Genomic DNA, 26,825 nt, shown 5'->3' on the forward strand with positions numbered 1-26,825 from the left:
GAGTGAACAACTATATTATGTTTGTAATTTCTTATTATATATTTGTACATATGGTTTCCAAGTGTTTGGTTGACTTTAGAACTTGTTTTCATTGTTTCAAGTAGGGATAAACAAGGTTTAAGTAGCTTAAATCGGTCAGAAAATTCCATTAATCAAACTTAACTAACTTTCTTAAAAGATTTAATTGAACCTGTAGACTTTGATTTTTAACTAAATTAATCATTTTTTATTATTTTTTATTTTTTATTTTTTCAATTTACTTAATGTTTATTTTAAAATAATATTGACATTTTATCTTTTTTATGATTAAAATCAATTTATTTTGAGAAAAATTTAAAAATTTACTTTGATATTAAAATAAAATGAATTATTGACTTAAGTTTTTTACATAGTAAAATAAAATTTATTCCACTACCAAATTCAAGAACTATAGTTTTTTCATGTCCACATGATTAAAATGACAATGGCTGACATTTTTGCAATTGCTTCACATATAAAAGGAAAAAGAAGTAATAAATGAAATAAGATTTTCTCAAAAAGAAATTATTATAGATGCTATTAAATTATTTAATTATAATTTTTATTTATTGTGTTGATTTAAAATCCTAATTCTTAACATAAAATTAAAATTATATTAATGTAGTGTGGTGAACTTAATTTAAAAGATTGAGAGATAATAAGAATTGAATACATAGTTCTTAAGTAGTTAATTATGTAAGTATTTCGTAATTTCTTTTTTTGGATTTGGAGAAGGGAGACTTAAATTTTACTTTTTAAATAAGGAAATCATGTACCGATTAATAAGTCAAATGTTTAAGTGTAAATATTTTGTAATTTTGTAAGTGATTTGTTTAAATAAAACAAATTGATTAATAAACAAATTCTTTTATATTTTTAAATGAATAAGTGATGTAACGGTCACATATCTTGTAAATAAATAAACTTTGATAAAAAAACTGATGTAAACAATTTTTAAATATTAATTTTGTATTATGTTTAATTTTTTTATAGGTGATGATTATATCAATGATATTAATGTTTAAATAATTTATAAAAATATAAATTGATTTTTTGTTACATTAGGAAATTGAATATGTATTATGAATTTATGTATATAAAAATAAATAAATAAAATTTGAAATCAACAAAAAAAAGAGATTGTGTGTTATTTGTCATTTGTTTGATGCATTTTAAACTCTAAATTTATATGTGAATATGAAGAAATTGTGTGAGTAAAGATACATGCAAAACTTAGATTTAAAAGATAATAAATATAAAATCAGTTCTAGCAATTATCAAGCACTACTTAAAAAAAAAAGTTTTGGGAAATTGTAACAATTTCGCAGAACCAAAAACTATCATGGATGATCTCAAGGAAAAAGGTCTCGAGGGCATCATAGTAAGAAGGATTGTTGGAAGAAAATTTCTGGTTTCTTTTCAAAGTCATGAACTTAAAAAGGCATATAAAGAAGGAAATTGGAAGAACTTATCTCAATGGTTTACTGCCTTTGAAGGTTGGTCTCCCGATTTGGATTTTGACCAAAGAAGATGTTGGGTTTGAGTGGCTGGGGCTCCGATTCATGCATGGAACCCACCACTTTTCAAAATATTTCTACATTATATGGTGATTGGGTTTAAATGGGAGAGGAATCCCTAAAGTTCCCTTTCATTTGAGAGGGCAGCAATGTTGATGTATACAGAGATTAAGAGATGAGGAGAGAAGTTAGGTCTCATTTAGGTAATGAGATGGAAAGAAGCTTTGAGCCCAAGGGATGTAGTTGAACATGATGGCGTTGAGGAGGATAAATGGGGCGGAAACAAAGCCTATATCTCCAAGCCATAACCCAAATCTGTTTTTAGGCCTACAAAGGTTAAAGGAGACGGGCCTACGGCGGATGAGAGGCTACTTTTTTAATTTGTTTTTTTTCTCTCTCTAATTAGATATCTTCATTAACTAATTATTATTTATTATCAGTTAAGTATAATCTTAATGATTGGCATCAAAGTCCACCAAAGATAATAAATCTAGACACCCAGCTAAGCAGGATTAAGCAATTCTATTTAAAATGTCATGTTATGAAATATTCTTCTGGTCCGCTAGCTCCAAACCTCCCTATTGTATTTAAATATCTTTTTTTGATCATATACCTCATATATATATATATAATTGACTTATATCCGACAACAGAAGTTCCCAACTTTCCATCAAAGCAATTAAAAATATGTACAATTTAAAAATAAAAACGAAAAAGATGGTTGTCCTTCATAGTTCATGTCATCAAGGCAACTCTAGTGATGAAGAATGGGTCTAATTAAATATCTACATTAATTAATTTTAGATGAGAATAAGTAGTGCAGTCATTATCAATAATTAATTATATCTACCAAATTAATTTATGAACTATGAATCTTAAATAATCCAAATTAATGCGAATAGAGCGGTATCCAATGTTAATTTTTTCCCTTTCACAGTCAAAAAAACTATTCTCTTTTATCTTTCGGTAAAATAAGTTAACTTGGTTTGCAAGTCCAATACATGATATGCACTCCAAAGAAATTAAACAGGAAATAAATAAAAAAATTATAAAAAAGAAAAAAACATATAATTAAATATAAAAATTAAAATATGTTTGTTGTTGTTTAAATTTAATTTGAATATCTTGTCATATATACATATAATAATATTTCAACTGCTAATAATATTTTTGCAAATTCCGCGCCAATTAAGCATATTGATAAAATTAAAATATAAATTAAACAAAGTCTTCCCTGGACGTCCACCCCATAAAAAAAGTAAGCTGAGAACGTTAAGTGTGGAAGGCCATGTCCATGGTTAATCTTGTCACGTTTTGTTCACCAATTTTACGTCATCGACTTGCAACAACCAATGAAAACAATGGAAAGAAGGTATTACTTTTTAAATTTTTGCAGCAAATATATATATATATGTAGCAGACAGAATTTACGCACTAAGCTTAAACTTGATGATCGAAGTGGAATGATAAAGAATTTTGGTAGAGATGGTCAAGATTCTAAATAAAAATTGTAATGCTTAAATTGCTCCTGGAAGAATAATTGACCAAATTTCTTTCATGTTTTTTTTTTATTATTTTATTTCAGTGGACAGTGTATCTTTTGCTAGTATATATGAATTATAAGTTATAAGATTTTAATTGCTTCATTTTCCTCTCACAGCTGTCAGGGTTAAAGATTGCAATGGAGATGCTAAAGCATGTCCTCCTTGCATTCATCATTTGCAGCATTGCTTTTGATATTTTGATTCCTGCCCAGCTTGATCAATCAGGTTCAGTTAACTTATCTTTCAATGAGAATTTCAATACTCTATCACTAACCAGAGAAGGACAAAGACCTCTCTTTGTTGCTTTCTCAGGTTTCATTAGCTTGGATAGTGGGCTCCCAGAAGATTCGAGCTATACTGAAGCCACAACAGGCATCGATTACGTTTCAGATGCCGCTTATGGGGTAACTGGCGTAGGTAAGAGTGTCTTACCAGAATTCCAAACAGGAATGCAGCGGCAAATATGGCATGTTAGAAGCTTTCCTGAAGGGGACCGAAATTGCTACAACCTTACCCTCACAAAGGGAGATCAATATTTAATTAGAGCGAGTTTCATGTATGGAAACTATGACGAATTAAATGAAGTGCCACAGTTTGATCTGCATTTAGGACCCAATTTGTGGGGTACTGTAACATTACAAAATGCTTCCACTGCTAAAACCATAGATATCATTCATGTCCTCCAAGAAAATCATTTGCATGTTTGTCTGGTGAACACGGGAAATGGGATACCTTCCATATCAGCATTAGAGTTGAGGCTTTTGAAAAATACAATCTACAGAACTCAAAGTAAATACCTGGAGCTCTTCACAAGGTATGATGTTGGTTCAATAACGGGATCAACATTCAGGCAAGTTACTCTCACTTTCAATTTATTGAAACTGTTTCATAATAAAGAACTATAACTACCAGATACCTTTGCTTAGTTAATGACCAATGCAACATCAGGTTTGAAGAAAATGCTTATGATCTCATTTGGTGGCCTTATAAAAGAAATGATTGGATACTGTAGATACTTGATTTTGATTAATACCTATTCTCTAAAAACTTATGTTACAACATAATATTATACAGAGAACAACTAGAACAAGTGAAGTGTTACTTCTCACAGAACAACTAGAACAAGTGAAGCGTTACTTCACGTAGAACAACTAGACCAAGTAAAGTGCTACTTCACGTAGAATAACTAGAACAAGTGAAGCGCTACTTCATATAGAACAACTAGAATAAGTGAAACACTACTTAACATAGAACAACTAGAATAAGTAGAGTACTACTCCATATGGAACAACTAATACAAGTAAAACAGCTGCTTCGAATAGAATAACTACAAAATATAAAAGGGGGGTTCTTGTAATAGGGAGAAGAAGCATTGTAAACAAGTAAAAGGATACGCTAGAGGCGGCAAAGAGGAAGATTGGAGTAGTTCTTGAAGTATTGAGTGTTGTGGCAGGTGGAAGATAATAAAAAAAGAATTAGAGAGAGAAACTCTGGAGGAGAATGTATTAGCCTTTTTCTTTTTTAGGGAAGGAAGAGCCACTCTAAATGAATTGTGAAGCTCTATATATAGTGCTAAAAGTGGCGGTTACTCAAGAATAGGCTTTAATGCGCATAATGAATGACATTATTATGAAAAACATTAATGTGAGTAACCATTATTTTAATTGGATGTAATAAGACTTGTTCTCAAGTAAAAGGTAATAGAAAAGAAGTATATGTGAAAAAGTATAAAAGAAGAAGCTGTACGTGAATAAGTACAGGAGAAGAAGGTGTATGAGAACATGTATACGAGATCACGGTAGGAGGGTGAAATATTTGTACTTCAAGAAAAGGTTAAAAGTATACCTTTTTTCTATTATCTTTTACTTGAGAGCAAGTCTTATTACATCTAATTACAATAACGGTTACTCACATTAATGTTTTCCATAATAATGTCATTCATTAGGCGCATTAAAGCTTGTTCTTGAGTAACCGTCACTTTTAGCACTATATATAGAGCCCCACAATTCATTTAGAGAGGATCTTTCCTCTCTAAAAAAAAGGTTAAGACATTCTCCTCTAAAGCTTCTCTCTCTAAATTCTCTCTCTAATTCTCTTCTTATTATCTTCCACTTGTCACAACACTCAATACTTCAAGAACTGCTCCAATCTTTCTCTCTGTCACGTCTGGCGCATCCTTTTACTTGTTTGCAACGCTTCCTCTTCCTATTACAAGAACCCCCCTTTTACAGACACAAATAAGTACATCTTCTACAGTTGGTTCTGAAGACGATAAATACCCCCACCATCACTTGCCATGAGGACTACAAGCACACCAGTGAATGCTAGCCACTCCTTGGATTTCTTCATTGATTCCAATTTTGTTCCCAACTCTCAGTTTTACTTATACATGCATTTTGTTGAAGTTGAAAAGCTCATAGCTAATCAGTCTAGAGCATTCAAAATCTCTTATAATGGCAAGCATTAGTATGGACCTCTTAGTCTTACTTACTTGTCCTCAACCATTTTGTATACTCAATCAGCCTTGACCAGTGGACAATACTAAGTTTCAATCTACAAAACTGCTAATTCAACCTATCCACCTATCCTTAACGCTATTGAGATTTATATGGTAAAAGAATTCTTACAATCTGAGACAGTTCAAAAAAAAGGTATTCTCCTTAGAACTGAGTTTATGGTTTTCGCTAGCTAGCTACCTAACTAGACAATCAACATGTAGTCTTGTAACTCCAATTCTCATATATTTGTGAACACAATAGTTGAAGCAATCTCAAATATAAAATCAATTTATGGATTGAAAAGAAACTAGTAAGGAGATCCATGTGCTCCTCAAGCATACTTTTGGGAGAGACTTAATTACAGCTATAACGGTTGCAATTCACCTACAATCATATCCTTGTAAGTTTGTACCGTCGGCCCCCTCTTTCCCCCCCTCCCCCCAGCCCTTTATTTCAGCTATCAATATCTTCATTCAATTCAATATCTTTGTCAATGACTCTATTTAACATTAAATCAGAAACTTATCCTCGAGCAGATTGACTGGAGAGATACCTCTTTACATAGCCAATCTCACTCAATTACAACATTTGTAAATATATCAAGATCACAATAACTAAAGTCGTGAATCTATATATGGATGAAACATCAAAATCTTAACTATATCTGTGAAAATATTAGGGACTTATCAAATAATAGTTTGATTGGAATAGTGCCTGAGTTTCTATCTCAACTGCAATCCTTGACACTATTGTAAGTAATTGAGGATATAGACTCAATGAAAATTTCTTTATAAGATTAATGAAGGATCATAACTGTTTTACTTTGCAAAAACCTTAAAGATAACAAGCTTAATGGTACAATTCCAACTGAACTTATTGAAAGGTCAAAGAATGGCTTACTATTAAGGTATGCTCTTTGTTCATAAACTTGACTATTCTTCTCGTGATTTCCACTATGGTTCTCTAAACCATTGATCACATGTGTTTAGTAAACAATGAAGCCAAATGACGTGGGGGCTAAATAAACTTCATGTCACATGGCAATCCTTACTGTTTGTGAGTTCCAAGTTTTAATCTTCTTGTTGTTAACTGAACTGACTGTAGTGTTGAAGGAAATTCAAACCTTTGTGCGTCACTTTCATGCGAGAAGAAGACGAAGAAAACAATTGTTGTTCCAATTGCAGCATCAGTTGCTTCATTTACTGTTCTTATAATTACATTTGCTACCTTATGGAGGCTTAAAAGGAGAAAACCACCACTAGGTATGATCAACATTACAAATATCAGTCTATTTAGAACACTAAATGGAGCCTAATTCATGCTCTTTCTTGAAATATTCTCAAAACGTTTATGCTCATAAACATATATTGATTTTATCAGGTCCCAATATGGAGATGAATACCAAAACTCAGCCCCGTCACTAGAGTCAAAAAATAGGCAGTTCATGTTTTCTGAGGTGCAAAGAATGACAAACAACTTTGAAAGAATTCTTGGGAAAGAAAGATTTGGAATAGTTTTCCATGACTACTTGGATGACACTCAAGTAACAGTAAAGATGCTATCTCATTCATCTGTTCAAGGCTATAGGCAGTTTCAAGCTGAGGTATCAGAGCCTAACATGTATGAAAACTTTCTCACTTATATGATATCAATTAAGATTCAATTTCTTTCATATAGGTCGAACTTTTTCTTAGAGTTCATCATAGAAACTTGACAAGCCTTATCATGTATTGCAAAGAAGGCATAAATATGGGGCTAATATATGAGTACATGGCCAAAGGAAACTTAGCAGAGCATTTGTCAAGTTTGTATACATTGTGCTCCACATTTTGATTCAATAAATTTTGTTTCAAGCAAGGAAAAAACACTTTCTACTATGTTTATTTCGAGGAACTCTGAAATTGAAAGCAACACAAGGTTAGCATGCATTAGCTTAATTTATTTTTCCATTTTAGCATGCATTAGCTTAATTTATTTTTCCATTTTAGCATGCTTTTATAAGTGAACCAATACAAGAAATTGAAAAATGCAAGATTGGAGTATTTGCACAATGGTTGCAAACCATCAATAATACACAGAGATATGAAATGCACAAACATCTTATTAAATGAGAACTTACAAGCCAAATTAGCTGATTTTGGTCTATCCAAGACTTTCCCAGTTGAAGGTGGCACTCATGTATTGGCATCCATTATTGGTACCCCTAGCTACTTGGACCTTGAGCAAGTACATTACTATCGGCAAAACTATTGCTTTTAAAATTCAGCATTATTTAGTTGCAATGATCTTTGGATTCAAACCAAGTTACATGTTTGAATATGCAGGTATTACACATCAAACAGGTTAACTGAGAAAAGTGATGTTTACAGCTTTCGGATTGTTCTTTTGGAGATCATAATAGGTCGACTTGTGATTTTAGAAATCAATAATGAAAGGACTCACATAAGTCAATGGGTTGGTTCCATGCTGTCTAGAGGTGATATCAAAAATATTGTTGATCCAAGATTACAGGGAGATTTTGATGTTAATTCTATATGGAAAGCTGTAGAAGTAGCAATGACTTCTGTGTCTCCAAGTTCCACAAGAAGGCCGACCATGACTCAGGTAGTGGTGGACTTAAACCAATGTTTGTCAACCGAGAGAGCCAAGATAATGAGGGGACATGAAAATGAATCATAAGACTCAATTTAAATGAGGACCATGAATTTTGGAACCGAACTTAGTCCCCTACCATGGTGATTCTACAAATCAATTCGTATAGACATGGTCGTGTATCTAGATACTAAATTAAGATCAATTCCTTGTCATTTTGATTTTTTCTAGCTTATGTTGATTGAGTACTGTTGTAGTGGAATATATGTATATAATTTGATATATATACTTGTGTGTGTTGAATATTGATGGTTTTTGATATGCAACGAAGCTACTGCAGAGGAAGAGGTAATGGTGATTTTGAGGGAAGCCTAAAGTTCAAAAAGAACAAGAAAGCTTGAGTTGGTAGTTGTTTCAAGGCTTTACTCTTGCCATTTTATTCTTCAATCAAATTCAATTTTCCTTGTTTTTACTAATTATCTTATGTTGGTTAAAAGTCAAATTTTAGTTACTTAGTGAAACTGCGTCGTGTAGGTAGTTGTATGAGTCATTGTGCTAGGGAATCTTTCATTAATTCCAGCATCTATATTGGTTGTTAAATGAAACGTGGTGTTGAAGCTGTTTTGGTGAATTAGAATTATTCTCTCCATTCTCTCTCGACTATTCTCTCCCCTATTTATCATCTTCATCCTTTGAATATTCAAATGTTTTAACATGGTATTAGAGGTCTAGTAAAAAGTCTTAAAAGATTATTCATTCTGGTTTTTTCTGCATCTACCTTGGTGAGCTAGTCATTCATCTGATTGTGATTGTTCTTCCATGGCTATAACTGGGTTTAGCACTTCTGCACCTTCAGGTTTTACTGAAGAGAACTATGTTTTCCAGTTAGTCAAAATGAAATCCTATCTCAAGGTTTTCAACATTTAGGAAGCTGTGTAAATAGGGTTCGAACCAATCTTAAGGCATGCAAACCTAACCAATGCACAAATGAAGCAGTAGGAAGAGGACATAGCTAAGAGGTATAAAGTTTTATCTTGCTTGCAATCTACTGTCTCTGGTGAAATATTGGCTAGAATAATGCATTTAGAGAATCCTAAGGAAGTTTGGGATCACTTGAAGGATGAATTTCAAGGTAGTGAAAGAACCAAACAGATTCAAGCTTTGAACTTAACTAGACAATTTGAAATGTTAAGTATGGATGAAAATGAATTTATTAGAATATTTTCTGGAAGATTAATGGGTATAGTGCACCAACTTAGGTTGTTGGGGAAAGCTATGCCTGAAGACAAATTAGTTAGCAAAATGCTAGTGAGTCTTCCTGAAAAATATGAGTCTAAGTGTCACGCCCCAGACCCGAGACATGACAGACGCCGCATACTTGTAAGGTATAATCCTACAGATATGCAAGGCTCTAAAATATATATCTTAAACTATTACTAAAAGAGACTAATATACGTGAAGAATTTAGTGATTTATAAACTATATTTGTCGATAGAATTTTCAAAGATCATAATTCGACAATATTCAAAATTAAATCTCCAAAACCACAAAGCTACTAAGTCAAGATAAAAATCTGAATACTAATTAAGATAGTTCGATGTTCATAATATTTAAATAAATCTTAGAGAATTTAAGTGCTACTATATTAAACATCACTCCTCGAAATTCTCGCGTGATTGACCAAATCACAACCTGAAAAAAAATTGAAGGAAGGAGTGAGTCCAACTACTCAGCAAGTAACTAACATCCTTTCAGCCGGATTAAGCATGCTTAAAACATTTAGGCCAAAATATCATTTACAAATGCCGAGACAAAATATTGAGTAATCTTATTCGGAATCATATACTTCAAAATTTACGCGATTTAAATAACAGAACAAATATATTCACAATATTTAACTTTTAATGGTCTCACGTAACATGCTACGACCACACTTAACCCCTGTGGCATAGGTCAGAAATAAAATCACAACTAATCCCGGTGGCACGGGTCAGAAGCATATCAAAAGCAACCATTGGCTGCACTGAACAGATATCACAAATATTACTATTCTGTAACTGGTGGTGCGATTGGGAGATCGATCTCTAATCACAGAATACATGTCGACATGGCCAACATTTAACCCCCATTGGTAGGGTCAGAGCATAGCCATACTAGAAGACAAAACAGATATATATATTTTTAGATTACCCAAAGTTTATAAAACAGTATATCAAATTTCTCAAGCGTATCTCATACACCACAAAAGCATATTTGTTTTAGACTAAATATTTGTATTTATATTTGCGAAATCATATATGCATACATTATACAAAGTCATATATATTTCGAAATCAGATATCAGGCTTTGCATAAGCAACATTCTAAATCCAACATACAAACTCATATACATATACATTTTGCATGCTTAATCTGATTTTAATAAATCATAGGACAAAATATTATATCTCATGTACAAAATTCAGATTGAGGCTAATTTTTAGGTGTGAAAACACCGAAGGGATATCAATCACTTACCTGATCTCGTTAATTTCACTTTCAAGTAGTAAATATGAAAATCCTCCTAGTAGCCTAACATTTCGAGAAACACATACATACAAAAATCAGAACTGAGTTTGCAAATAGATCCTACAAGGTGACTTTCCGTTGACCATCCTAAGCACTTAAGGTGTGTAGCGACTTCTATTACAATTTAGAAATATTTTTGGTTAATAAGATAATATTTTATATTATATATATTTTTGAATTAAACAAAATTTCCAATAAGGTTGAGAATTAAACTTAAATTATAAAATCAATAAGGATTTTAATTTCAGAGAGAGAAATAACACTAATTTCACTTGTAAAAATCATATTTATAATTTTTCATAAATTTTTGATATTTTTATAAAATTTACTAATTTAAGAAATAAATTTATAAAATGTAAATATATATACTTTTAGATATAGAAATCACATATCTAGTATTTTTTGAAGTTTACAACAGAATTTATCATATATTAATTAAAATAAAAAAATAAAAAGATTAAAAGAAAATTTTTTTTTTCTGGAATTTCTAGAATCCAGATGGCCATTTGGCCTACTTTATAAACTTGTAACTTTTAACTCGAAAATTTTCCAGTGATGAAATCAATACCAATATGAATTATTCATATCATACTACAACACCAAAATTTGTTTCGATTAAAAAGAATACAAAATTCTCAAGTTTCGAAAGCCAAATTTCTCAAAATTATCACAAAAATACTCAGCTTTTTAGGTTTTCAGTATCAACGAGCCTACTTTAAGGCTTCAATTCTCTTAACACAGGAAGCTTTTAACTGAGCCATTGATTCCAAATTAAACACCTAATTTCATACTACAAAAGCCCTCAAAGAAAAGACCAAAAACGTTGCCGAAATATGGAGTTCCGGTGACTCAAAGTCGGGCTGTCAAAATTATTGAAAAATGGATTTCTAATTAACTTCAAAAATTCATATCTTCCTAACCACAAGGCCAAACAAGATGCTACAAAAATCATTGGAAAGATCTTTTCAAGACCTTTCCATTGGTACTCATCATGCCATCGGAAAGTCATCGAAAAAGTGCTAGATTTAAATAAAAAGTAAAAAATGTAACTAATTTAGGGTTTTTGTACCCAAACTATGAAAATATAATCTTAAACATACCTTAATCAGCAATCTCTTTCCCTTTCCTTTGTCTTTCTTCTTTCTTGGTATTAAACTTTCTGACTGTCTGTTGTTTGAATATGATGAATAAACTAACGTAAGTTGTTGTCTGTTCTTTTAAAACTTATAAACTACCTAACCCCACTAACTTAAACGTAATAATAAACTGACTTTAACTCCACTAACTTAAACTTGATAAGTAAATTGACTTTAATAAAACTTCTTCATTTACTTAAAAACCCTTCTTTTATTTTCTAAGTACTAAAGCACCAAAGGTTATAATTGCAAATAAACAAAATACTAAAATAATATCTATTTATTATCTTTATAAAACTATAGCTTAATAAATCTAAATGTTTTTATAATAAATATTTTGTGATGGGTATTACACTAAGATCTCCTCATTAGAGGATTTCAAAGATTTAGCACAGATCACCTTGAAGGAGCTTGTGAATGCTTTAGAGTGGTTAGAACAGAGGAAAGCTTTTAGACAAAAAAAAAAAAGCAGTTGATAGTGCTCTAGTAGTTAGAATTAAGAACTTGAAATTGGGTAGTAGTAGTAGTTCAAAAAAAGCTGATAGAGAAAAGAAGGACAAAGGGAATAAAGTAAGTGAAGACAAGTCAAGAAAGCAAAAATCTAAGTTTCCTTCTTGCATACACTACAAGAAGACCACACATACTGCTAAATTTGTTGGTTTAGACCAAATGCCAAGTGTAGGTCCTGTGGTTAGCTAGGACATGTTGAAAGAGTGTGTAAAAAAAAAAAGTTCACATACTGATGAGAAGGCTGCAGTTGCAGAGGAAGTGGAGAATACCAATAAGGTGTTGTTCATGGTTTGAGATATCAGTAATTTAGACAAGAGAAAATTTATGGCTGATAGATAGTGCTTGTTTAAATCATTTAATTGGAGATAAAAGTCAATTTACCTCATTGAACAGGAGCTATAAGGCTAAGGTGGAGATTGGTGATGGATCATTTCTCAAGATTCTTGGTATAGGGACAATAGCTGTCAAGACTCAAGCAGGCAACAAATACATACATGATGTCTATTTTGTCCTTGAAGCCAATCACAAATTTACTCAGTGTAGGTCAACTTACTGAGAATCACTTTGCACTCTTATTTAAAGATCAATTTTGTACCATTTTTTATTCTTAAGGAGAATAAGTATTAACTGTTGAGATGAAGAACAAGTGCTACCCTATTGCTTGGAAAAGTGCAGCAAGCAAGGCTTTTATCAACTGTGTTGATGATTTTGAATTATGACACAAGAGATTTGGACATGTTAACTACCATTCTCTACAAAGGATGTACACTCTGAACTTGGTTAATGCTTGCCTAAGGTTGAAAAACTTGAGTCATTATATGGGACATGTTAAATAGGCAAGCAATGCGGCTTCCATTCCTAAAAAAAAAAAAAAATGGAGAGCATCCGAGAAGCTGTAGCTCATACATACTGATATGGAAGATCCTATGAAAATTGTCTCCTTAGTTGATAGTAAGTATTACCTCATATTTATTAATGATCTAACCAAGTATTGCAGGATTTACTTTCTGAATCTGAAGTCAAAAGCTTTATCTTATTTTGTTATGTTCAAGAACTTGGTAGAAAATCAAGCAAATGTGAGTATAAAGGTTCTCAAGAGTGACAATGGTAAGGAATACACTGTTAAGGAGTTTGAAAATTTTTTGTCTGAGTTTGGCATCACTCATCAACTGACTGTTTCATATAGTCCTGAACAAAATGGAGTTTCTGAGAGGAAAAACAGAACTCTAATGGAAATGGCAAGATGTTTGCTATTTCAGAACCACCAATAAAAACACTTCTGGGCAAAAGTTATGAATATAGCAAACTATATTTTGAACTTGACACAGATAAGAACTGTGATAGATATAACACCATTTGAGGCATGATTTGGGTACAAACCTTTAGTAACTTAAGAGTGTTTGGGAGCATTTGTTATGCAAAGGTTCCTGATCAAAGCAAGACCAAGTTGGATGAAAAAAGCATTATGGCCATTCATATTAGATACAGTGAGGTCTCTAAAGGATACAAACTGTATATTGTGAAGACTCAAAAGATTTTTATTAGTAGAGATACCAATTTTGATGAACATTCTTGTTGAAATTGGGAAAAGTCAACTAGTGATTCCTTGAATATGTAGAGCTTGATGCAAGAGCTGTTAGTGAGAGAAGATGATGAAGAAATGGATATTGAAGATGAAAGTCTTGCTATGAGGGGTACTGAGTCACAACACGATATTTATGCCAAGTGTAATGTGGCAGTGTGTGAACCTATTAGTTATGTAGAAGTTGCAACAGATAGAAGGTGGGTGTAGGCAATGGAGCAAGAAATGCTCATGATTGAAAAGAATGGTACTTGGTTATTGGTGGACAAACCAACAGATCAGCATGTAATTGGAATAAAGGATTTTCAAGACAAAGCATAATACTGATGGAATAGTGAACAAGTACAAATCAAAATTGGTGGTAAAAGAGTATTCTCAAATTTATGGTGTGGACTACTAGGAGACTCTTGCTCCAGTTACAAGGCATGACATAATAAAGTTGTTGGTTGCTTGAACTGCTCGAGAAGGTTGGAATATCTGGCATTTTGATGTGAAATCAGCTTTTTTGAATGGCTATATTACTGAAGACATCTATATTCGTCAACCAAAAGGATTCATCAAACTAGGGACTGAGGATAAAGTCTGCAAATTGGTGACAACATTATATGGTTTAAAATAGGCTTCAACGGTCTGGTATGACAGAATTGACTCATTCCTCATTGCTGAAGGTTTTCAAAGGAGTCAAAATAAGCCTACACTATATGTGAGCAATCCTATAGTTTCTGTCAAGGTAATTATCTCCCTGTATGTTGATGATTTATTGCTTACTAGTTCAGATGTAAGTTTCTTAAATGTTTTTAAAAACAAGTTGATGAAAGAATTTGAAAAGACTGACTTGGGAAAGATGCACTATTTTTTAGGATTATAATTCATTCAAAGGTTAGATTATATTTGCATACATCAAAGTAAATATGCTAATGAAATTTTGAAGAAGTTTCACTTGGAAAAGTGTAAAGCTATGGATACTCTTTAGGCTTTAAACTGCAGATTAACCAAGGATGATGGTACCCCAACTGCAAAAAGTTCAACGTACAGAAGCATCATTGGAAGTCTACTTTATTTAACTGCTTCAACACTACATATCATGTTCTTTATTAGTTTACTGTCTCTATTTATGCAAAGTCCCTCATAAACTCACTTTGCAACAACTAAGAGAGTATTGAGGTACATTAAAGGAACAGTAGATTTAGGCTTGAAGTTTAAGAAGAAGAAAAGTTATGTTCTTATGGGATATTGTGATAGTGATTGGGCAAGAAGTCTTGATGACTCTAAAAGCACCTTGGGTTATTGTTTTTCACTTGGTAGTGCAGTTTTTAGTTGAAATTCTAAAAAGTAAGAGGTGGTGGCTCAATGTTCTGCAGAAACAGAATATATTGCTGCTGTTGCTGCCTCAAATCATGTGATTTGACTAAGAAAGGTCTTCCATGATCTAATGTATAACTATGAGAAAGGTACATTACTATACATTGACAACAAATCTGCCATTTCAATTGTTAAAAATCCCATGCAGTATAGCAAAACAAAACACATCAAAGTGAAGTTTCATGTAATCCGAGAGGCTGTGAAAGATGAAAAAGTTGATATTTAGCACTATGGCACTATACTGCAATTAGTAGATATCTTTACTAAAAGTTTAAGTAAGGATTAATTTATGTTTCTGAGATATGAATTGGGGATTTACAGTTCAAACAACAAGGAGGTGTGTTGAATATTGATGGTTTTTTATCTGAAACGAAGCTACTGCAGAGGAATAGGTAATGGTGACTTTGAAGGAAGCCTGAATTTCAAAAGGAATAAGAAGACTTGAGTCAACAGTCGTTTCAAGGCTTTACTCTTGTCGTTTTGTTCTTCAGTCAAATTCAATTTTACAAGGGATGTCAACGAGTAAGGTACCCATTAATTTTGAGGTACCCAAACCTAAACCTTATAAAAAATAAACTACCCAAATATTTTTTAAAATCACTACTCTAACCCTAACCCTAATACATCCCCACTACCCTATAATTACCCTATCCCGTTTAAAAACCCGATTGTGTAAAAAATTATTAAAATACTATTCATTGATACCCAATTACCTGAATCCGAATCCATATCCATATACAATAATATTTCTCTTACATATTTCATATAATTTACTAATAATTAAATTAATTAAAACATACAAATAATAAAATTTAAATTTAAATAATAAAAAACAAATATCTCAAACATAATTAATAAATTTATAAGTTATAATATTTGTAATGTTAAGACAAAATAGAAAGTAAATATATACTAAAAGTATTTTAATATATATAATAGTAATTATATTTCTTATAAATGAATCCAATGTATATAAAGTATATATATTAAAAGACATTACAAGTTAATTAAAAATCATAGTTTCATTAATTAATTTAATTAACTATATAGGTTTATCCTTAATTACAAGAAATTAAAAAAATAACTAAGTTTCCAAACTATTCTAATTTCACAACTTCCCTTTACATTTATATATTATAAATTTATATAAATAAAGGTATATATATTGTAGTTAATAATTTTATGAGTTATAATTTTTATAATGTTAATACAAAATAGAAAGTAAATATGTTTACATTTAAAGTACATATATATATACACACACACACACACACACATACACACACTCATATATATATATATATATATATATATATATNAAGTCAATTAATAATCATAGTTTCATTAATTAATTTAATTAACTATATAGGTTTGTCCTTAATTACAATAAATTAAAAAAAATAACTAAGTTTCCAAACTATTCTAATCTCACAACTTCCCTTTAGATTTATATATTATAAGTTTATATAAACAAAAGTATATATATTATAATTAATACTTTTATAAGTTATAATTTTTGTAATATTAATACAAAATAAAAAATAAATATATTTATATTTAAAGTACATATATATTTACACACATGCTCATATATATATATATATATATATATATAATTGTAATTATATTCCTTTATAATATGATGTAATATTCAAATTATTTAAACATATTTAACAATCTAATAATTTTTTAGTTTAATATATTAATGTCATCATATAAATAATTAAAGTAACCATACTTTTCATATATTAGTTAGTTTTTAACAAAAAAAAAAATTGCTTGTAAAGTTAATAGAAATTGTAAATTTTTAATTTAATTATCAAAATAAGAATAAAATATTTATAAATATTAATAGAGTTCGGGTAATAGGTACCCAAAGGGTGGTACCCGAACCCTACCCGAATCCTATTCGGGTAGTGAAATCACTACCAAAATTTATCTCAAATCTGATTATAAAATACCTTAACTTTATATAACCGGGTCGAGTATCTACAGATACCTTATAATAAGACACCCATTACTATCCCTAAATTTCACTTGTTTTTGTTGATTATCTTATGTTGGTTAAAAGTCAAAATTTAGTTACTTCACTTAATGAAACTGTGTCGTATAGGTAGTTGTATGAGTCATTGTGCCAGGGAATTTTTCATTGATCCCAGCACCCTCGGTCTTTGTAATGTCAGATGGCCTCATTTGGTTTGTTATTTCTTTTACATTTTCTCTCTCTTTGAACAACATATATATTGGTTGTTGAATGAAATGTGGTGAAGCCATTTTGGTGAATTAGAAATCTTTTCTTCCTTCTCCCTTCTCTTGACCATTTTGGTGAATTAGAACTCGATTTAGGTAGTGAAATCACTACCCAAACCCATCCCAAACCTAGTTATAGGATACCTTCTAACTTTATATAACCGGATCGAGTATCTGCAGATGCCTTATAATAAGACACCTATTACCATCCCTAAATTTCACTTGTTTTTGTTGATTATCTTATGTTGGTTAAAAGTCAAAATTTAGTTACTTCACTTAGTGAAACTGTGTCGTTTAGGTAGTTGTATGAGTCATTGTGCCAGGGAATTTTTCATTGATCCCAGCACCCTCGGTCTTTGTAATGTTAGATGGCCTCATCTGGTTTGTTATTTCTTTTACATTTTCTCTCTCTTTGAACAACATATATATTGGTTGTTGAATGAAACGTGGTGAAGCCATTTTGGTGAATTAGAAATCTTTTCTCCCTTCTCCCTTCTCCCTTCTCTTGACCATTTTGGTGAATTAGAACTCGATTTAGGTAGTGAAATCATTACCCGAACCTGTCCCAAACTTGATTATAGGGTATCCTAACTTTATATAATCGGGTCGAGTATCTGCAGATGCCTTATAATAAGATGCCTATTACCATCCCTAAATTTCACTTGTTTTTATTGATTATCTTATGTTGGTTAAAAGTCAAAATTTAGTTACTTCACTTAGTGAATCTGTGTTGTATAGGTAGTTGAATTAGTCATTGTGCTAGGGAATTTTTCATTGATCCCATCACCCTTGATCTTTGTAATGCTAGATGGCCTCATCTGGTTTGCTATTTCTTTTACATTTTCTCTCTCTTTGAACAACATATATATTGGTTGTTGAATGAAACGTGGTGAAGCCATTTTGGTGAATTAGAAATCTTTTCTCCCTTCTCTCTTGACTATTCTCTCCCCTGTTCATCATCTTCATCTTTTGAATATTCAAATGTTTTAACATGGCATTAAAGCTCTAGTAAAGGGTCTTAAGGGATTATTGATTTTGGTTTTTTCTACATCTACCTTGGTGAGCTAGTCATTCATCCGATTGTGATTGTTCTTCCATGGCTATAGTTAGGTTTAGCACTTCAGCACCTTCAGGTTTTATTGGAGAGAACTATGTTTTCTGGTCAGTCAAAATGAGATCATATCTTAAGGCTTATAGCTTATAGACAATGCTTGTTCAGATAATTTTCTAGTCAAAAAATATAAATATATTTATTTTTTATTTTATGTTAACATTATAAAAATTATAACAAGTAAATTTATTAATTACATTTGAGATATTTGTTTTTGATTATTTAAATTTAACTGACATTTGAATGATATAGATCGAGCAAGTTTTTCCTTCGTTTTTTCCCCCAAATATTGCTTGTATCTTGAGAGGCAATAAAAATTCCTCAAGGCTTAGTTATGTACCATGTAAGTTTCATGCCAAGGAAAAAACAATCAAAATGGCAGTTGAAACCAGATCTGTGATCACTGATTTGACATATCCACTATTAATAATTGATTGAGTTTTGGTTCCCTAAATACTACGACGAAGAGAAAATATGGTCCAAATCCTAGCTAAAATGACCTTTTCCAAAAAAAAAAACCAAAAAGAAAAAGAAAACTAGCCAAGCCTTGAAATTTTACAACCAAAAAGGGCGGGAAAATTAACAGGTTTCCATTGTCGTCTCTCATAAATATATCTTTGCAACTCTTGCTGATAAAACTCTCTTTCCTTCTAGGGAAACCTCGTTCTGCCAAGTCAACTATGATCAGCAACCAAGCAAATCAACTAACAGAAATAGCTTTATTGGGCAATTTAGCTCTCTACAGCAGAATACCTTAACAAGAATAGTGTGCTAGCAGTATTCAGTCAAGTCAAATAACAATTCAACATATCTGCCCTTCCTTCGATATATCATTGATGCTACAACCGAAAAATGTTCAAATATACTACTCGATCTTCTAACAAATAAAGGAAAAAGTCAGTTCATAGATCATTCATTTCCTCTCTTCTACATCCTCATTTCATTGATTTCTGATGATTGAAATGGTAAATCCAATTAGCTTATTATAGTTATATATGTTTTCTTATATTAACCATCCAATCCTACCTTGTATTTAATGATCTATTTAAAGTAACTTAAGGTTATCATATTCCACTCCTATAATAAAAATACCAATACCTTGGTATGATTTGTTCCTTTTTTTTTTTGAAAGTTGTTGTTCATTTCAAAACAGAGGGTACCAAAGGTTCACCTCTGGAAAAAGTACATACTTGATTAAAGTCTGTAACTCTCCTATTTGAGAGTAACAGACCTTAATCATCAACATAACCAGTCCCCACGGTTTGAAAACCAAGAGACCATCACCACACTCATTCAACAGTACCCTTCCTTGAAATAACAGCAAAGCCCTTTCTATTCCTTTCCAAGAGCCAAATAAAAGCACATCTCGCCACCCTCTTAACATTTTAGGTGAGCAGTGTCGAAATCTGTATACAACCTTCCAAGTCAACACCTTTCAAGCAACCTAACATAGCTATGGAGAAGCCACACGAAACTACCCTACCCCATAACTACCCAGATCCCTCAAGTGGTTGCCACAAAAAGGAACCCCTGAGTCAAAAATATTCACAATCTGTGGTTGCCCTTCAAAAGAAAAGTCATCAACATCATCTTTACATCCCAAATATCAGAGTCCATCACTCAATCCCAATCACCACAAGGCAGTTACATTCACTGTCACCTTTAACTCTTTATGTCCAAAAGCAAGGATCAACTCTCACAAAACGCCTATAAGAACACAAGCACAAAGACACGGGCCTTCCTCAGCATTCAAACATAATCAAAGAAACTTTGAACCATCGCAACAGTTTACAAGATACACTGAACTCAGCCAAAAAACAAAACACATCAGAGCCCCACCACCTACATTAATCATAGACATTTAACAAGTCAACCTGACACTGCACCCCTCCCTTAGCTAGGCTGTCAGCAAGTTGATTAGTTTCTCTGTAGATGTGTTTGATATCCCATTTCTTTACCTCCTTCTTCAATCTTTCAATGTGCAAAACCCACTTCCTAAGCCTACAGGGGGCTTCAGAAGGCTTGTTGGTTCATTTGATAGCATTTTTTGAGTCGCTTTCAATAATTAAAGAATGTGTGGAAGCCCATTTTGAACTTGCGAAAGTTAAAAAAAGCCTCTCTAATTGCTCTGACTTCAGTTGCACTAGCATCTTCTACCCCTATAACTTTTGAAAAAACAATTTTAGTATTTCCTTCATCGTCTCTAATGATGCCCCCAATCCCTACCTCCTCAGGGCAGCCTTGAGCTGCCCCATCTACATTATATTTCATTTCCCCTTTGTGTGGTTTACTCCACTCCTCCACGACTCTAGTTATCTTTCTTTTCTTAACCATCGCGCCCTTAGCTGGATATTTGAAAGTATCTAATACCACACCGTACTCGAGAGGCCACTTAGCTTGAGCCCACAAGGCTACTCTGAGTTTAACAAGTTCAAAAACCTTATCAGCATTCCAAGTGACTCCTCTAAAGACCATATCATTTCTATACAACCACACTGACCACAAAATAGCATAGAAAGCCATGCACCAGATTTTGAACTCACTTTTCCCCACGGGACCAGCATTCCAAGTATTAAACGAGATAACTAAATCCTCTGGAACAACCCAAGTGACCCCTCACTCACTACACCATCTCATCCACACATGCTAAACCTCAAGACAATGGAGGAACAGGTGTCTCACTAACTCAGATTCATTCTTGCAGAGCCCACACACTGTAGTCTCCTAGTCAATTAAGTTCCTTTTGGCTAACTCCTGCTTGACAGCAACCCTCTCGTGCAGTACCTGCCAACAAAAGATCTCAATATGGTGAGGCACGAGGTTTTTTCATATATTTCTCCATGTCCTGTCCTCCACCCAATCCTTTTGGAGGACCTGTTTACAAAAAGATTTGACACTATATTCTCCTGTGGCTACTCATTTCCACGTCACAGTGTCCGTAAGATCCTTACAAAGGTAGTATTCCTCAATGGTCGCTTTAAGCTCTTACCACTATTGTTCTTCCCATCCGAGAGGCCTCCTTCTTAGTTCCACTTCCCATGACCAGCTATCACTAACCCAAGTGCCAAACTGACCAACGTAGCCTTCCTTATTTTTAGCAAGGGCGAACATCCTAGGAAATAGATCTTTCAGCACACCCCTCTCCACCCAACTGTCAGTCCAAAAGCGTATGTTGCTTCCATCACCAATCACCATCTATAAGTTAGATTTGACCTGCAAAAAGTAATCGTTAGAAGGGGATAAGGGTTTGAGGATGTTATTTCCATAGTCTAGAAGTTTTCCTATTCGTGTTTGGCTCGGGCAGAAGATTAGCTGGGTTCCTTCCTACTTTCTCAACAATCACCTCTCTCCACAAACAACGAGACTTGTTCCTTTTCATAATCAAAGATGTGCCTCCACAAAATAAGATCCCGTCCAGTTCAACTAGTGGCAATGGAGTAGACAATTTGAAAACCTTGTTCCATATTTAATAATCTTGACCAATATCATAATAACAAAAATATAATCAAGTTAATATGCTCGGAACTTTCATTTAACAATGATGTCAAAATATACTACTATATAACTTGGTCAAAGTGTTTGTTCAATCCATGTCATAAAGACATACAAATAAGTTCTGAATTGTAACTAACAGAAACTTCTCTTGACTTAAATAATGTATCAATCTGCCGTTTGCTACAAAATATTGTTGTACTAACGGTTATTGATTGCTACAGAAACAATTGACCAAGTTGCTAAATATTTTATATAATATAACTAATGACAAAACTATTAGTAGGATTGTAATGCTAGTTTGCTACTTTCTTCTCCTATGCAGAAGAAGCTAAAAATCTGATGGAGATGTTTAATTGTTTTTCCCTGGCTTTGTTTGGAGGTTTGGCCGTTGTAATTCAGCTCCAGGTTCATGGCCAAGATCAATCAAGTTTTTCAATGTCTTAATTTATGCATATCAATTCAGATGATATTCTTTCACCATAAACAGGACTCAGGCCTTTCTTGCTCTCTCAGGATACATTAGCTTAGATTGTGGATTACCACGAAACTCCAACTATACTGAAACCACTACAGGCTTAAACTATAGTTCAGATGCTTCCTTTATAGACACAGGCCTAAGTAGGAGTATATTACCTGAATTCCGTACAAATGTTCAGCAGCAGATGTGGTATGTCAGAAGCTTTCCTGGAGGGCCAAGAAACTGTTACAACTTTAGACTTCAAACTGGGAACAAGTATTTGATCAGAGCAAGTTTCATGTATGGAAACTATGATTCGCAAGATAAAGCACTGGCATTTGATCTGCATCTGGGACCTAATCTATGGTTTTCAGTGAGATTGGAAAATGCATCCACTTTCATAAACACAGAGATAATACATGTGCTCTCATCAAACAATTTATATGTCTGCCTGGTCAATACAGGCAATGGAACACCTTTTATATCAGCACTGGAATTAAGGCATCTGATGAATAGCATTTATAAGACTCAAACTGGATCACTGGATCTCTTTGCACGGCTGGATATTGGTTCAAAGGACAATGAAACAATCAGGTCAGCCATTCACTTTGTATCATGATATCATGCTATTTTCCCCAGTAAGCATATGACCTCGCTTGCTTTGCCTAACTACCAAATACCACAGGTATAAGGATGATGTCTACGACCGTCTCTGGAGGCCTCAAAGTTTCACTGGTTGGAACCAGCTTAGAACATCACATACAATTGATTCAGATGGTCATAATGATTTTCAACCACCATCGGCTGTAATGAGAACTGCTGCCACCCCAAAAAATGCCAGCATGCCAATTGATATTCTCTTGGATGCCGATAATTCTACTGCAAAATTTTATGTTTACATGCACTTTGCTGAAGTTAAAAAGCTCCAAGACAATGAGTACCGGCAGTTCAATATTTCTTTGAATGGACAGCTCTGGTTTGGACCTTTTACTCCTGATTACTTATCCATAACCACTATATACACCCCGTCGGCCTAACCGGAAGGCAATATCAATTTTCAATCTATAAAGCTGACAATTCTAGCTTGCCACCTATTCTCAATGCCCTTGAGGTCTATACGGTAAAAGAACTCTTACAATCACAAACAGACCCAATGGATGGTATGTTCCCAACTCAATGCTTATGCTTTGCGTCTTCAGTCTGTAGAATAAGAATTACTAAATGTCACTATGGAAATGTTAGTTGAAGCTATCGCAAACATCAAGTCAATGTACAGACTAAGTAGAAACTGGCAAGGAGATCCATGTGCTCCTCAAGATTACTTGTGGGATGGTCTTAATTGCAGCTACACTGGCTCCGGTCCACCTAGAATCATATCCTTGTGAGTCTATATGATCAAGGAAACTAAATTTTCTGCCTGATTGAACTCCCTATTCATAAACTATTGAACATACAATCAGGAACTAGTCCTCAAGTGGATCGACTGGGGAGATATCTACATACATATCAAATCTCACCATGATAGACATTCTGTAAGTTCCTCATTCTTGCGCCATTAGACCATTAGTTGTTAACCTATTGATGATAGAGACCAATGGGCTCATTTTTTCTATCACATTGTCAGGGACTTATCTGACAATAGTTTGATGGAACCAATACCTGAATTTCTATCAGAAATGACCTCACTCAGAGTCCTGTAAGTAACTTGGAAATTATTACATGTAGAAATGCAATTTTCTTAGTAAGAAAACTAAAAGATCACATTGCCATGCAGAAGCTGAAGAGGCAACATGCTCAATGGTTCTGTTCCAGTTGAACTTGTTGAGAGATCAAAAAATGGGTCACTATTGCTAAGGTTTGCTTCTTGTCAACAACGTTATGCAAAATATTACTTGCACATGTCCTGCACTACAACCTATACCATTTCAAAGTGGAAAGGGTCATATAAACTATAATACTATTTTTTTTTCCTTTTGAATATGACTAATTCTCTTCTCTTTCTGTAGAATGTAATAGTCATTTAGTAACTATTATATTCTGGTAGTTTTGTCTTACAGTATAGGCTTTAATATTGTAACTCTCATATACCATCAATTGAATTGAATAGTGTTGAAGAAAATCGAAATCCTTGCTCATCAGCTTCATGCAAGATAAAGAAGTTTATTGCACCAGTAGTAGCATCAGCTGCTGCATTTTTTGTACTTGTAATTGCATTGGCTGCTTTACGGAGTATTAAAAGGAGAAAAACACAAGGTATGAGCCCACTATGAAAACAACCAAAACTCTAGAACATAATAGAATATATAATATATGAAATGCCAGTGTAGAAAGATTTTCCATTGTTCTATGCTTATTGAACTTGTCATAACTCACTAGCCACGGAGGCTGATGCCACAACCAACAAAGAAGATCAGTTACTAGAGTAAAAAAATCCGCAGATCTCTTACTCCGAGGTCCTCAAAATTACTATCAACTTTGAGAGGGCTATTGGCAAGGGAGGCTTTGCAACAGTTTACCACGGCTACTTGGATGGCAGTCAAGTGGCAGTGAAGATGTTTTCTTCAATATCAGTTCAAAGCTATAAGAAGTTTCAGGCAAAGGTAGATAACTTTTATAAGAAGTTTCAAGTCATTTTATAATACACTGAACTAATTATTAAACATTTGAGTTTTAATTTCAGGTTGAACCACTTTTAGGAATTCATCATAGGAATTTGACCAGCTTAGTTGGCTATTGCGATGAGGACACCAACAAGGGGCTAATCTACGAGGACATGGCTAACGGAAACTTCGAACATCATCTTTCAGGTGTGGATTTATTTGAATAGTGAAATATTAAAGCACAAAAGCATGCATAGTGCAAATTGCTTAACAAACGAGCTGGCAGAATTGAATTGAAACAAGCAGAAGGGTTTAGACAAATTCTGTGTTGTTAATGCAGACAGCAATACCAATATCTTGAGTTGGGAACAGAGACTAAAAATAGCAATGGGGGCAGCACAAGGTTAGAATGCAAACGATTTGCTTAATATTTATTGACCTTTTACATGTCTATTTCAATGTCAATTCAAGTGAATTATCACTCGACTTCAAAATTAGGATTGGAGCAATTACACAATGGTAGCAAGCCACCCATAATTCACAGAGATATGAACCCAACCAACATCTTATTAAACGAGGACTTACAAGCCAAACTAGCTGATTTTGGGCTGTCCAGGACCTTTCCTGTCGATGATGATACGCCAGTTTCCACATTAATTGCCGGTACACCTGGATATCAAGACCCTGAGTAAGTAACTTCTATTTGTAGAAATAAACATTGTTTCATGCCATAAAGAGCAAATTGAATCACAGGTTGACCTTTCAGGTACATCATCTCAAACAACTTGACGGAGAAAAGCGATGTTTATAGCTTTGGGGTTGTTCTCCTTGAGACAATCACAAGCCGACTATTTGTCAGGAAATCCCATGAGACTGTTCACATAAGCAACTGGTTAATTTCATGCTTTCAAATGGAGATGTGAAAAAAATTCTCGATACAAGATTACAAGGAGGTTTGACATGAATTCCCTGTCCAAAGCAATAGAATTAGCATTGGCTTGTGTATCTCCACAGTCCTCAGCAAGGCCGGCCATGAATCATGCCGTGATGGAATTAAGTGAGTGTTTGGCGATTGAGATCGCTAGGACAAAGAGAAGGCATGAAAGTGAATGACGCTGTTAAGAATTATTGTGAACTTGGCACGTAAGGAAGTCCCTTGCTAGGCAGTTGTAATATCTTGCAAAAATATATGCATAGAGTATTAGTGGCTCAGTGTCTATGTTTTTCTACGAAGCAGTTAGCATTGACAATTCTGTTGTTTCATTATTAATTCGTAACATGAGAGTAAAATAGATTCAAGGAAAGAAAATCGATTAAATAATTAACAAAAAAAAATAGAGCACTCGAACCTTGCATGCTAATCATCTATTGCATAATTTTCTATAACAAAAAATGTGAATTTTTTTTTTAAAAAAAAGTACTAAGAAGATTCACATATAAATGTGATATTTCACATTATTAAAAAGTGAATGTAAAAGGTTGAAGTATTATAGGAAGAATCTGAACGCACAAGAAATGCAAGGTTGGTGTATGATGATTTGTGAGTGTAACAAGGGATTCGAGGTTGGAGTGGTGATTTATGATG

General features: G+C 33.1%; 1 protein-coding gene and 2 pseudogenes across 1 annotated transcript; 2 read left to right on the forward strand and 1 right to left on the reverse strand.

Annotated features, from left to right (window-relative positions):
- LOC18596063 lies at positions 3,217-8,316 on the forward strand (annotated as a pseudogene).
- LOC18596064 lies at positions 20,747-21,883 on the reverse strand. The gene is made up of 2 exons (XM_018122825.1): positions 21,763-21,883; positions 20,747-21,282 (listed from the first exon to the last, which is right to left on the reverse strand). The coding sequence occupies exons 1-2, from the start codon at positions 21,881-21,883 to the stop codon at positions 20,747-20,749; spliced, it is 657 nt and encodes a 218-aa protein (XP_017978314.1).
- On the forward strand, positions 22,523-26,389 carry LOC18596065 (annotated as a pseudogene).

Source organism: Theobroma cacao, chromosome 6 (assembly GCF_000208745.1).
Source record: "Theobroma cacao cultivar B97-61/B2 chromosome 6, Criollo_cocoa_genome_V2, whole genome shotgun sequence".
Taxonomy (NCBI): domain Eukaryota; kingdom Viridiplantae; phylum Streptophyta; class Magnoliopsida; order Malvales; family Malvaceae; genus Theobroma; species Theobroma cacao.